The following is a 13,103-nucleotide window of genomic DNA, read 5'->3' on the forward strand; positions in this document are numbered from 1 at the left end:
AGACAAAAATGCCTCTCCTCTGAAATCCTGCCCACGCACGTTGCTCTTAACACACTAATTCTATTTTGAATCAGTGGCAGTGTTCTTACCCTGTCCCCCCACCACCGCTGACCCCTAGCCAGTACCTGGAGTCCCTGCAAGGATCAAGGCATACAGACTGACAGATAAACCTTTGTTAAACTAAATCCAAAATGTTTACTGAGCATTTATTGTGTTCAAAGTGCTGTGCAAGTGCTGGAGAAGAGGACAGATGTTAAACCAATATTTACTGAGCACCACTGAATGTCCAGCCAGAGGCAATGGACAAGTTCAGCTTGGTCCCTCACTCCTAGAAAGGCAGTCACGAAGAAGCTCCTGACTCTCTAGGCGCTTTCAAAAACACTTTATAAGGTATACGGTTTGGAGACCCCATGTAAGCTACACTTCCTTATTCGCCTTGAGAAAATGGCCAATTACAGACCTTTCCCCTCCAAAACTCTTACCCAGAAATCTGTATCCCCTTTGGTGGAAAGCAGGCTAAGAATGAGGTTAAATAAAGAGCCAGGGAAGAAAGTATACATTACCACTAACTGTGGGCTTTAAAAAAACAAACAAAAAAAAAAACCCAAAAAAAAGACAAACAAACAAAGAAAAACCTAGACATCAAATATATACACTTAATCTTAACACCAAAAAATACTTCTATATACTCTGGTTTTAAACCATTTCCATTTTATTTTTTCTAAGCAACAAAGCTGAAAAAGGAAAAGAAAAAAAAAATTCCGCCTGTTAACAGAATGCTGTGCTTTCCATGTAAGGGACACACTGTGCTAAGCATGTGATATGTATAACCTCACCTACTCTTTTCAGTAGCCCTACGCCATCATGACCATTTCACTGATGAGGAAATAAAGCATAAAGCGTCTTACCCCTACCCCCATCACAAAGCTGGCAAGTGGATAAAAACCCAGGTTGTCAATTTCAGAGCCCAAGCTCTTAACTCTGATGCCACAGGCCCTGAAAAATAATTTAGCTTAAACTTTAAAGTTTGGAAAAATGTTGAAAAACCTAGCTGTCAGAAAGGTACGCATTGGAAGAAATCTAACAAAAATGTGTCCTAACCAAAATGTAAGCATGACGGCTAAAGCATAAGGCGAATGGAAAAATTAGCAGGTATGAATGTTTTCATTGAAGAAGTCTCCTAGGTTTCCTTACACAAACACACCTCGAGATCTATTCAATCTCTAAGACTAGTAATTCTCAACTGTTATGTCAACAGTTATATAAAACTCAAGACAAAAGTTAACGTTTATTTCATTTTAAAACCTGTCAACTTAGTGCTTACTGGTACCTGCATGCAAGGATTAAAAACAGAATATAGTCAAACTCTATATACTCATGAAGTTTACACATGTTAGGTGCCTATCCTATCCCAGGCCCTGTGCCAAGCATCTTTATAAGAATCTCTTTCTAATCTTTAGGGCAATCATATTAGAGTAGGCATTATTCCCATTTTAGAAATAATAATAATTTGTATTTTACAGCTAATAATTATGGCTAACATATATTGAGCTTGTAACTATGAGCCTGCCAGACAGCACCAGTCTAAAAACTTTATATGTAGCAACACATTTCTGGCACAGAAAGGTTAAGTAATTTTCCCAGAGTCACACAGCTAAAACTGGGATGAAAAAGTGAAGCTTAGCAAGGTTACACAACTTACTCCAAGGCCACCAGGCTGTCAGCCATGGAGCCAGCAGACTAATTAAAGGCTGTCTTCACTCCATAGGCCTGTGCTCCTGCCTCTAGGTGTCTGCGTGGTGCCACCTGCGGTCCCAGGGCCCAAGGTTAAACGCCTTCATGCCTAAGGGCTGGCAGTAGAAACAGTTATTGCCTCAAGCAACCTGAAGAGCACAGGTCCTATCTAAAGGGGTAGAGTTTTCAATTCTTTAAGAGATCTCTTGATATAAATTCTCCCTATTTTTAAATATTGCTTCAATGTTTTCTAAAAAAGCATCATGTGGGCCAAACAAAACATATCCCTGGGCTATCAGCTTGCAACTTCTCTTTATTTATTAAGAGTCCAAAGTCAAAAGACGGGCTGTCTCCTGTCAGAAATCAGAGCTTACTCACAAGTCCTCTCTACTTTCAACAAAGATTTACCCTGGATTTGGTGTAGATTCAAACTGTCACCTCTGGTAACTCCCTTGTAGGCCCCTCCTCACTCTGGATTTGCAGACAGGAAAATATCTATTCAAGTTATGTAATTCTGCATATTTAACTTTCCTGCAAATGTCTTTCAATCCCTTTTTGTAAAAGTTACCACACAGGAATGCGACAAAATAAAGCGCTTCCCACGTCCTAGCCTGTAGACTGTTAAAACTAAATTCATTCTAGAGAAAATGCTGCTGCTGCCTCTGCCTTTGAAGAGTCTCCACACTGCAATCCAGCTTCAAGAATTCCACTCAGGGCACCACAGCTCATTTCCTGGTGTCCTTCTTTAATCAGCTGGGGGAGACTTGAGGAAATGAGTCAAAATCCTATGGGCAACTTTTTGCGGCTGTCAACAACAGCAGCAAAATCCATCACCACAACAACATCTGTACATAAATGCGCTCCAAAGGAAGCCCACAAAATACTTGGCACATTTCTGATGAGGATTTGTTTTGGGAGAAGAAAGGTTACAGGAGTGGTAACCTGCCCTCACAGCCATCTCATCATGCTCACCCAGGGTAAATGGCCCAGTGGTACTACCCATTATTGGGGGTTTTCTCTTTCATGAGTATGCCAGAAGTATGTAATGCTAAGACCATTTTTATATTTTGGTGTGGGGGGATGAAAAAAATTTTCAACTGACTTGCACCATCATTTTAGACACAGCTTATCTTCATTTCTGAGGGACTAACTGGAATGGCACAGCCAACACCTAAAAAGCCCTCATACTTGGGGTCAAATGCTATAATTTAATGACTCCCCCCCACAGTGAATACTTCCCTCAAGTNAAATACATTAAGCCTACTTCCCTTCAGTAAAGAATTCTTAATGATCAGCCCCGTGTTTGAAATGATTTCTTCTCAATCTCTTTGTAGAAAACAAGAGGAAATGTCTGAAACGACTTTGCTCTATTTTCCAGAATTAAAAAAAAAAGTTTCCAATATGTCCATTGAGAAAGTTTTATGTCTTCCTTACATGGCCTTAGAGTAATGGCTAGCTCTAAAAGCAGAGGAGAAAGGGGCCAATTCTAAAATTGTAATCTTTTAGTATGTATTAATGATTTAAATCTATGGCCAATTGGAGGAAATTCAAGTTGAAGGGAGGAAATTTAGTATTTTTGAAAATCTAAATTAATATTATGTCAAGCCCTGGCAGTTATTTTTAATTTTTTTTTCCAAATCACTATAATTAGAGATATGCAAATTTTTCACTGGGGAAAAAAGCTGAAAGAGGAACATGCACTTAATTAAGTAATGATTTTATCTTTATTAGATGGTATGAAAAGTGTTAAGTAAGGTTTAGAGCTTTTGAACTATAAAATAGTATTATTTCTTTCAGAACTAAAGGAATATCACACCAAACAATGGCAAAAGCCTGTGATGTCACTTTTTATACATTTTCCTCAGAAACAGTAGTTCAGATGTGGACTTCCTGGTATTCATATGATTTTAACCATTAAATTTTGTCACAAATAATGAGCTTAGAAAGCTAATGCTAGGTAGGCAAGTAAGGTGTTCAATTTCAGTTTTCAGATAGTCTACAGCCACTAACTTTTCTCTCTACATATTTTCAGTAACTTATTTTGGAAGAAAATTATTTTTAAAGGTAGCTACCAATGATTTCACATTTCAAGACTGCTACTTTGGTCCCAATAGACTCAAAGGTTACCGAATGTCATGCTAAAAAGTCCATATAGATTCTGGCAAGAGAGTGGTGGCTGCGATGGTGACAACATAATTATTGTATCTCCCCAGCCTGCCCCTAGACAAATAGAGCAGAGCCAAAAAAGAGAACATCTACACCAAAGCCAGGTGATAAGGTATCCACATTAACCTTATATATGAGGAGGTGGAGACAAGCTCCCAACAGCTTCAAGAATTGCCATTAGTCTTCCTGGAGCCCTCAGAGGCCATTCTGAGAACACCCACAGAAACTGGAAGAGGGCTCTTCAGGTTCCAATTTCACTAGTGAGTGCAGAGGGGGTCATGACCCATGTACATCTAGTGTATGGGAATGTTCTGGGGTGGGGGTGGTCTGATCTCTATGAACTAACAAACTAGAACAAAGCCCCACCATACTGAGGGGAAACTGCTGGGGATGAATCTAAGATGATGAGCAAAATAGGGGCAAAGGAAAAGGAAAGGTTCAGATGGNCAGTGAATACTTCCCTCAAGTTGAGAACACTCTAACTCAGACACCATAAGACAGGCAATTCTAGGTCTTTTTCATGAAAATTGAGAAGGTAATGACCTGTAGTCCCAGAACCTCCAACAATGCCTGCCATATAATAGGTACTCATTAAATAGTTTCAAATGAATCTCACTTTATAACTGATTCTGGTAATTCCTGTCAATAGATTTACAGTTGGGCATCTGGGACCAACCTCAGGCTTCACCACTGATTATTCTGGGAGCTGGCTTATTCTCAGCCAGTTCTTCCTCCTATAAAAAACGATAGGGATGGTGACAGTACTGCCTCTGATGCTTGTTGAGAGAACTGGAAATGTCAGGTAAAGGTCCCAGCACAGGGCCATGCACGCAGTTTCCAATTAAAGAGCGACAACTACATACAACACAGACATAATGCGAAATTTCAGGCGCCATAGAAAAACGTGTTGCCATGGAACAGTATACATGATTTATAAAGTCATTAAGAACAAATGTATGGATGAGTGGGAAAGACCAGGATGGGGATAAATGACTTAGCTGGGATCCCTTTATAAGACCATCGTATTATTTCCAGCAGAATAATGATCCACAATGTGTCCAGCTGCAGGGAATGACTATAGCCTCACACCTGCAGGAACAAGGGGTAGATATGATTCACTGCTCCCTGCAGGTTCACCCAGCTGAGCACAGGCGTTGTAAATACTGGAGTGGGGTGGGGAGGGCAGGATGGGGGGGGTAGATCAGTAGGATACCACCAAGTGGCTGGTCCCTGTGACTAGGAGAGGCTGAGGAATTTCAAGGAGGCAGCAAGAAATCAGGTGAAGAGTTCAGAAAAAGTGTAGCGTTCTACTCAGAACACTGGGAGAGGAGCATTTTGGACCCAAAGGATCATTCGTGATGCAGATGCCTCGCTGTCCTCTTTAGGCTTCTGGGGCCCCCAGAATTTAAGCGACCAGCCCAAAGGCACACCGCCAATAAATCGCTGAGAAAAGAAAAACCAGAGGGCAGCGTGAGGCTTTCTCACTACACCATACTGCACCTCCCTCCCCCAGAAGCCAGACGGTAAAATTCCCTTTGCCAAAAAAAATCTATTGAATGGAGCAGGCTAATTATGGGGAAGGAGGAAGCAATTGACTCATTTAATTTTTACAAAGAGAACCATTCTGTGTGGTTTGTCTTTCTAGTGCCCTACTGCGTCTGGTTCACATACCTTAACTGAAATTAAGAATGCCAAGGCACAAAGACAGAAGGACCAAACCTATCACTTGAAGCTTAGGCGATCAAATCCGTCACGGAGTCCACTCACTCATGATCCTTCCTACCGCACAGGAGTCCAGATGCAAGGCCTCTCTTCCCCCACAGGAAAGCCCTCACAATGCCTTACAAGACCTGGAAGAGGGAGGCTGGCTGCATCTTGAGACTTTAGGGAAAACTGAGCAGTAGTCCAGAGTCCCACAACAGTTCACTGCGATGCTGCCTTTGGAGCCGTTGAATTCCAGTTCAAACTCACTTTCTAGCCATCATCAGGGCAGCCTTAAAGGTATTTTAAAAAATAACCTAGGAGAGAACAGTACAGGGGTTGGCCGGGCCACCTGCAACTGCCTCACGCACTAGCAACACCCAGAAAAAAGGGAAGGGGCAGAAATCTGACTGAGGGCTTCCAGAAACCCCCGTCCTCCACCATAACACCTAAATTCCCGCGCAGATATAACCGGATTTTCACAGCAGCTTTAAGATCCAAGTAAGATTTGCAGAAAGTTCCACTCCATCTCCCACCCTCCTCCACCCCACCCCACCCCCACCCCCATCTCAGGCAGCCCTTAAGTATAGCTATCACGTGGGAGGGGGTGTTGTGAATCGCAAAATTCCCAAAGAAAACAGGGACCTGCGATTACAGGTCGCAGACACCGATTCGAGGGGCTAGCAGAACCCCCGCCAGCCTGGCCGGGCACTCCAGCTGAGCGCGGGAGGCGGCCGGAGTCAGGGACCTCAAGTGTCCCAATGCACCGTCCCTGTCTCCCCCAAGAGCAGACTGCAAACGCAGCCTCCAGCAGCACCGAGGCGCGTGGCAGGAAAAGAAACGGCACCGCGGCAGAAAAGGATAAGCGTCCAGCACGAGATTTACGAAAGCAAAAAGTCTGCAACCTAGCGGCTGCTTTCTACACACCCTGCCCAAGTTATCCCTGCAGCAGCCACCCCAGAACCGCACGCCGCGCACTCCCTGTACAAAAGCATAACCCGGGGGCCGGGAAAAGCCGCAGCCTTCGACTTATGCCCCCGGGTGGCGCCGCGAGCAGAGGCGGCAGTGGGTCGGTCCCCGGCTCTGGGGCACAAAGAGCGCCCGAGGTTGGAAAGCAGCAGCCGCAAAGAAAAGGCTCTCCAACTTTGCCCTCGGCGCTGCTGAGAACCTGCGGGCCGGTTCTCCGGTGCGCGGGTCACACACGCGCAACTTTTAACAAAAGGAAGAAGCGGCCGCGCCACGCACCGCGGAGATAACGCTCTGGGTGCAAACCCCGGACTCGCTCGCCTCTACCCCTGTGCACCCTCCGCACAAAAGCAACCCCAAACTTGCCCGCAGCCCGCGCCCTGAGCCTGCACCTCGCTCACACCTAACCCCCCTCGCTGTCCTCTTGCCCGGGAGACCCCAGCTCAGCGCCCCTACCACCAGCGGTTGGGGGCTCCTCCCGCAGGTGAGCGAGGCTGGGCGCAGAAGAGTCCCGCGGACGCCTCCAATCTTCCCGGAGGCTGAAACGCACAGGCACTGTGGACCGGCGGCCACCTCTCCGGACACACCCCAGCAACGAGTTGGAGCCCTCAAGGGCACAGGCAGCGGCAGGGGGCGCGACCCCGGTGCCCGCCGCGCTCTCCCACCTGTCTGGAGGCCGAGCAGGAGCAGCAGGACGCAGAGAAAATCCCCGGCGCCGCGAGCGCCTCTCATCGCGGTGGCTGCTCTGGGATCGGAGCTCCGTTCCACGTTCCAGCTCTCGCCCAAGTGCACCGAGCGCGGCAAAGCCGAGCCCCCAGAGCCGCGAGCGCCGAGCAGCAGCCCCTCCTCCCAGCGCCCTCCCTCTGCGCGCCGGCCACGCCCCTTCTCGGCGCCCCTCCTCGCCTCCCTTCCTCCCTCCCTCCTGCCTGAGTCTCCCTCCCTGCCGCGTTTGGCCCTTGCTCTTTCGACCTGGTAATCCCGTGGGGGCTAAGCCCACGGGGAGGAGGAGGGCACGTCCGCCTTTGGTGCCCGCCTTCGACCGCGGAGCCTCTTCATCTCTCCATCTTTCCTCCCCTGTGATGTGATCCGGCCACCAGAAGCGGTTCCCGGACGAGGGTGATGCTGCCGGCGCGCTTTGTGAAGCTGGGCACCACGCGCACATTAGGACACGGGCCCGCCACCTGGCAGGTGCTCCCCAGACAATAAAGGTCCGCCGCCCGCCCCTCGAGCACGCCCGCGAAGGAAGAGGCTAGACGCCGCAGGTGGTGGAGGTGGTGCGGGGGCAGAAATGGGGGAGGGCAGTGGAAACGGGGTGAGAAATTGGACCCCTATATTCTTTTCCATTCCTGTTAGTCGAGGGGGACCAAGCGCGGCGCCTGGCACCGCGGTAAAAGGCTGAGCCAGGGCGTAAGTAATTCTTTATGTTCAATTTCTCCACCTGCTCCCTAACCTGTAACAGCCCAGTTGGTTTCTATTTGTCGGAGTGGCCTCAGCTCAACAAGCTCCTGCCGAGACTTTTCTAGGGACTGGGGCTTTGGCGTGGGGAGGGGCTCCTTGCGAAGTTTGCTCGGGGATCCAAAGTCATTGTGCTAAACCCTCTGGGCGCCTTTTCTTTCTTTCTTTTTTCTTTTTTTTTTTTTTCTTTCCCTGTACGGTTTCTCTGCCTCTCTAACAGACGACAGTTACAGGGGTGGAGATCCCAGGGTTCCTCTTAGCTACCCTAGGCTGTACCAGAAGCAAAATAATGAAATGATTCTCTTAAGCCAGGTTCCACTGGCCTAGGAATTGCCTTACCCAAGGTAACAACACTACCTGTATAGGGTTTTATAGTTCCTTCTTACACTGAATATTATTTCATGCTCACAATAACAGTTTTGTGAGGTACGTAGACCAGATACGTTTATTATTTTGCAATAATTCTAAAAGTGGTTCAAGATCACACAGCTAACAGAGGGGAGGCACAGTCATTTTTAAGAATAACTCCAGGATGATGAGCTTCCCCTATGCATCCTAATAAAACAGTAAAACACCCTCCTCCCCCCCAGAGAGCTGAAGAATGGAAAATAAATAGAAAGGGAGTAGGGGGTGCCCATCAGAAAGTGATGGAATAATTTAGATATGCCTAGATTTTTCTCTAAAGTAGCATCCAAAATTTATAACTAACCAGCACACACACAGCCCCCACACACACAATTTATTTAATATTGAAAGCTCTCCTGTTTGATGTTGATAGGACCTAAGTTGGTTTAAGAAAAATGATTTTCAAAGCTAATCGCTTAAAAACTATCACTTCTCTTTATTTATTAATTAAACAAGCATTTAGGTGTGTTCTGTGAACTGGGAGGCACTAGGCACTGGAAGTACCATTATTAATAGACAGATGAGGGCCCTACCACAATCTTTACAGTCAAATGGGGGAACCCGCATCCCAATGTCCTAGCATGTGGTTCAAGTCATTTAGCTGTGGGAGAACTGAAATTCAAAGTTCTCTGTTTGTGTTCTAGGCCATTGGACCGTATCTTTTTCTTAGGATGACAGAGGTAAAAGCTACCATTCAAAGCAATCATAAGTTTCTGGGATCTTGATTTATTTCTAAAATCCATTTTGTAGTGAGAAAAAAATCACTATGGGTTAAAATACCAACAATATGCCTTAGAGAACATTTACAATTTTCTCATTCAATCAACTGATATTGGAGAGGATGACAAGTCTTCAGAAGAGTGGGTGAAAAGAGACCATATTGCAATTTAATTCTAAGCAGGAAATTTCTATTAGGAAAAATACCAGAATAGGGAATTATACAATGCTGGACTGTCATTCATATTCACCATTCTTCAACAAACATCTATTGAGCACCTAGGTAGGCACAAAACCTACAAAAATCAATAAGACAAAGTCCCTGCCTAGAGGGATTCACAGTCCAGGGAAATAATACCCAAATAAGAAACTATAATATCTCCTACCAGGGCTCCTGTGTAGCCAGTACACACCAAGTTGGCCATATTGATTGGTAGAATATTGGTAGAATATTGAAATCCTTCTGCACTCATCAGAAAGAAAGCCACTCCCCTAAACATCTAAGTGCTGCCTCAATCCAACCCCTTTCTTGAGATACCCCAAATCTCATCAGATCTGGCTATTAAAGGTTTCATGCTGGGCAGAGCAGAGAGCCTCCCGTCCCTGAGCCTTTGGGGTTAATACCCTCTGCCAGCTAATGTCCTAAAAGGAGGCATCCAGAAGAGGCTAGGAGTGAGCTGCTATCGGAATGAAATATCTTAGGTCATGTCCAACAGAAACATTTACAATTATGGAAATGTTTTATATCTCAGGATGTATGGAACCAGTTCTGTACTCTGTTTTGTGATAGCCCTGTACCCTTTCATGAATTATACTTTATGTTTTTTTTATTGTTTTTGTAATTGTATTCTTGATTGCAAGTTGTAGAAACCCAGCGTAAGCTGACTTAAGCAAACAAAGAAACCTAAGATTTATTGGCTCTTATAACTGCAAAGTCCAGGCATGATAATGTTCCAGACTTTCCCAGATCCAAGAACTGAAAGTCACAGGGACTCAAAGGTGTGTGTGTGTGTGTGTGTGTGTGTGTGTGTACATGCATTGTTCTCCATCTCCATCCTTCAGTAATACTTTCCTGTATTGCTTCCCTGTACTTGTGTACACTCAGGCAGCTCTAGGCTTACAGCTCATTGAGCTTTTCTGCCCCGGTAAACATCTATAAAAGTACTGACTTTGCTTAAGTCACATGACCATCCGGAACCAGTTACTGAAGCCAGATGGAATATGCGGATTGACCTGGTCTGGGTCACATGCCCACCCCTGGAGCCGGGGTTGGAGTCCACTTCACTCACATCATGAGGCCATTCTTAATGAAGAGGGGTGTGTCCTCACCAAAAATTGAGGTACTCTCACTGTAAGGAGGAATAATGCTGCACAAATAGAACAAAAGATGTTCACTATAGTCTCAGCACAAATCTCTAGCTTGAAAATTTTTATATTTCTGATTATCAAAGTAAAGATGCTTATTGTAGAAAATTTAGAAAATACCCAAAATGATAAAGAGTGAAACAAAACAAAATCACCCAAGATATAATTACTAAAGAGTTCATTTTGGTGTGTTTCTTTCAAATTTTTTTCCTGCTTATTCTAAGGGGTTTTTTTTTCCCTTTTATATAATTCCAGATTTTATATTTGCTAGTTTTCCATCCAGCTTTTTCACAACTCATAACATAAGCAGTCATTAAAAATTTCCTGGAAACATAACATAATGGCAGTATAATGTTCAGTTATATATATGTACCACAATTTTAGATGTTTAATCATTTCTCTATTTTTTTCAAGTTTTTTTTTTTCTACGCAAATTTCTTAGTGATGAATAACTTGGTGAATGAAACTCTCTTGCCTCATTTATTTGGGATAGATTCCTAGAGGTAAAATTACTGCAACAAGAGTATATATAATTCTTTGCAAGTTTGCTACTTAATAGTTCCCGTTTTTCCAATAACCATTAGAACTGGCTAAGTGTTGTCCCTTGTCCATAAAGTGGAATAAATGAATATATGATCCTTATTGCTAGACTCAATACTGACAATAACCACTTCACAGTTTGTGAGGATGAAAGAAGACGATGTATGCTCTTAGTTCAAGCTCTCATTCTGTATTTATTTATTGAACATCACCTATGTGCCAGATGTGCTACAATAATTGCTGGCAATGCAAAGTTCTACAAAACACAGATGCTGCCTTCATGAGATTTGCAGAGAAGGAAGAGAGACGCATAAGGGGGTCAAAGATGACATTATTATATGTACTTAAGAGAGCTCTATGCACACAGTGATGTTTGAACACAGGAGCACCTAAATCATATTGTACAGTTATCTCATCAGGCTCCCTCAAAGAGGTGACAATTAGATTAAAGGGGTCAGGGGGAGAGGAAAGCAAAGTAGGGAGGAGAATGCAAGGGTAGGAAGCACACAAACAAAGGGTGAGAGGCATGAAACAGCACCAAGAACCACCACTAGTGTGGCATGGTTAGGGAAACGGGGCCTATCGAGGAGGGGAAAAGTTGAGACCAAGGAGATGAACAAAAACCATTTCTGCCAAAAAACCACAAGCTTCACCCTCTGAGCTATGGAGACTCGCTCGAGTTTTTTACACCGGGGCCAGATCCGATAAGATTTACATTTTGGAAACATCGTGGAGAAGCTCGGTGAAGGATGCGTTGAAAGGGGCCAAACCTTGAGGCAGGAAGAAAATAGTGAGGAGCCTAATGAGGTGATCCATGGGAGAATGTGAACTGCATTAAGTCTGGGGAGGTGAGAAGGGTGAAAGGGGATGAATAAGAGAGAGCTAGGCCTTGAGCACTAACAGTATTGCGGAAGATGAGAGCGAAGAGGGACTCCAGGATGGTGCCCCGATTTCTGATATAAGCTACAATGTGCAAGCCTTCAGCAGACATGGAAGTAGGTTTGTAGTGGAAGGTGACAGATTTGGAGTTGAGCCTTTTGGGTTTGCAACGCTCATGAACTTCTGCAAAGCTAGACATGCAGGCCTGGAGCTCAGCAAAGGGCCTGGCACTAGGAAGGCAGCTGTAGTCAAGGATTTGGATGAGGTCACCCCGGAGAGAGAGTATATACCACACGGAAAGCAGACGCCTGATAGCACCTACAAAAACATTACTTAAGAGACAAGTAAGAAAAAAAAGATCCCACAGAGGATCCTGATAAGACAAGGTCAGAAAGGTAAAACCTAAGAGGGCTGTGGGAAGAGGAGATTTTTCAGGAAAGTAGCAATGTTCCCTTGTGTCCTGTCTCTTAGAACGTCAAATAAGATAAGGACAGAAATGCACTGATTGGAGTTTTAATCATAATAAGAACTTATAACGCCTGGGAAATTCTAAATTCTTTATATACACTAATTCTTTTAATCCTCACAATAACTCTACCTAGTAGGTACTCTACTTAGTAGGTCTCCTGATTTTACAGTTGAGGAAACTGAGGCACAAGGTAGTTAGGTAACTGGTACAAAATTTGCACCAGGATTCAAACCCTTGGCAGTCTGACTGCATAGCCCTGGTGCTTAATTACTGTAATAACTCACTTCCCTAGTTAACCTAGAGGTCTTGGTGCCTAAACGCATATTTACACACATGCACACATACACCCCACGGAGTCTGTGGGGCCAGAATTCAGGATGCAATGGCTTGAGCAATACATTGACGTGAAGACGTGAAGATCCAAGAATTTATTGCTCAATACATCTTCAAGAAATTTAATGGTATAAGAAAGGAGGGGATGGAGCAAGAGATAGAGGGGAGATTGGGGAGCCTTGTGCAGTTTGTAGGCTGAGGTCAAAGCACCAAAATAGGGAGATTTGGAAGATCCAGATGGTGGGGGAAGATGATTAAAAAGGGGAGATGGAGACAGAATCAAAAGCCAAGATAGAGGAATAAAGATTAGAAAACAGAAGGGCCAAGTCCAGTGAGAAATGGAGGAAGGGTGTGGGGTCAGTTTAAAAACCGT

The 13,103-nt window shown here is 44.6% G+C and overlaps 1 protein-coding gene across 8 annotated transcripts in view; it reads right to left on the minus strand.

Annotated features, from left to right (window-relative positions):
* Positions 1 to 7,744, minus strand: part of KIT (KIT proto-oncogene, receptor tyrosine kinase) — an 87,709-nt gene extending 79,965 nt beyond the window's left edge. For 5 of the 8 annotated variants that reach the window (XM_019640899.1, XM_019640895.1, XM_019640898.1 and 2 more), the window contains exon 1: positions 7,537 to 7,744. In XM_019640899.1, the coding sequence (XP_019496444.1) occupies positions 7,537 to 7,729 (193 nt within the window). In that variant the 5' untranslated portion in view covers positions 7,730 to 7,744. Of the gene's footprint in view, positions 1 to 7,232; positions 7,415 to 7,536 lie in introns of those variants that run through there. The other 3 variants (XM_019640901.1, XM_019640900.1, XM_019640902.1) reach the window with 2 other exon arrangements.
* Positions 7,745 to 13,103: the final 5,359 nt, after the last annotated feature.

Source organism: Hipposideros armiger, unplaced genomic scaffold (assembly GCF_001890085.2).
Source record: "Hipposideros armiger isolate ML-2016 unplaced genomic scaffold, ASM189008v1 scaffold_53, whole genome shotgun sequence".
In the NCBI taxonomy this organism is placed as follows: Eukaryota; Metazoa; Chordata; class Mammalia; order Chiroptera; family Hipposideridae; genus Hipposideros; species Hipposideros armiger.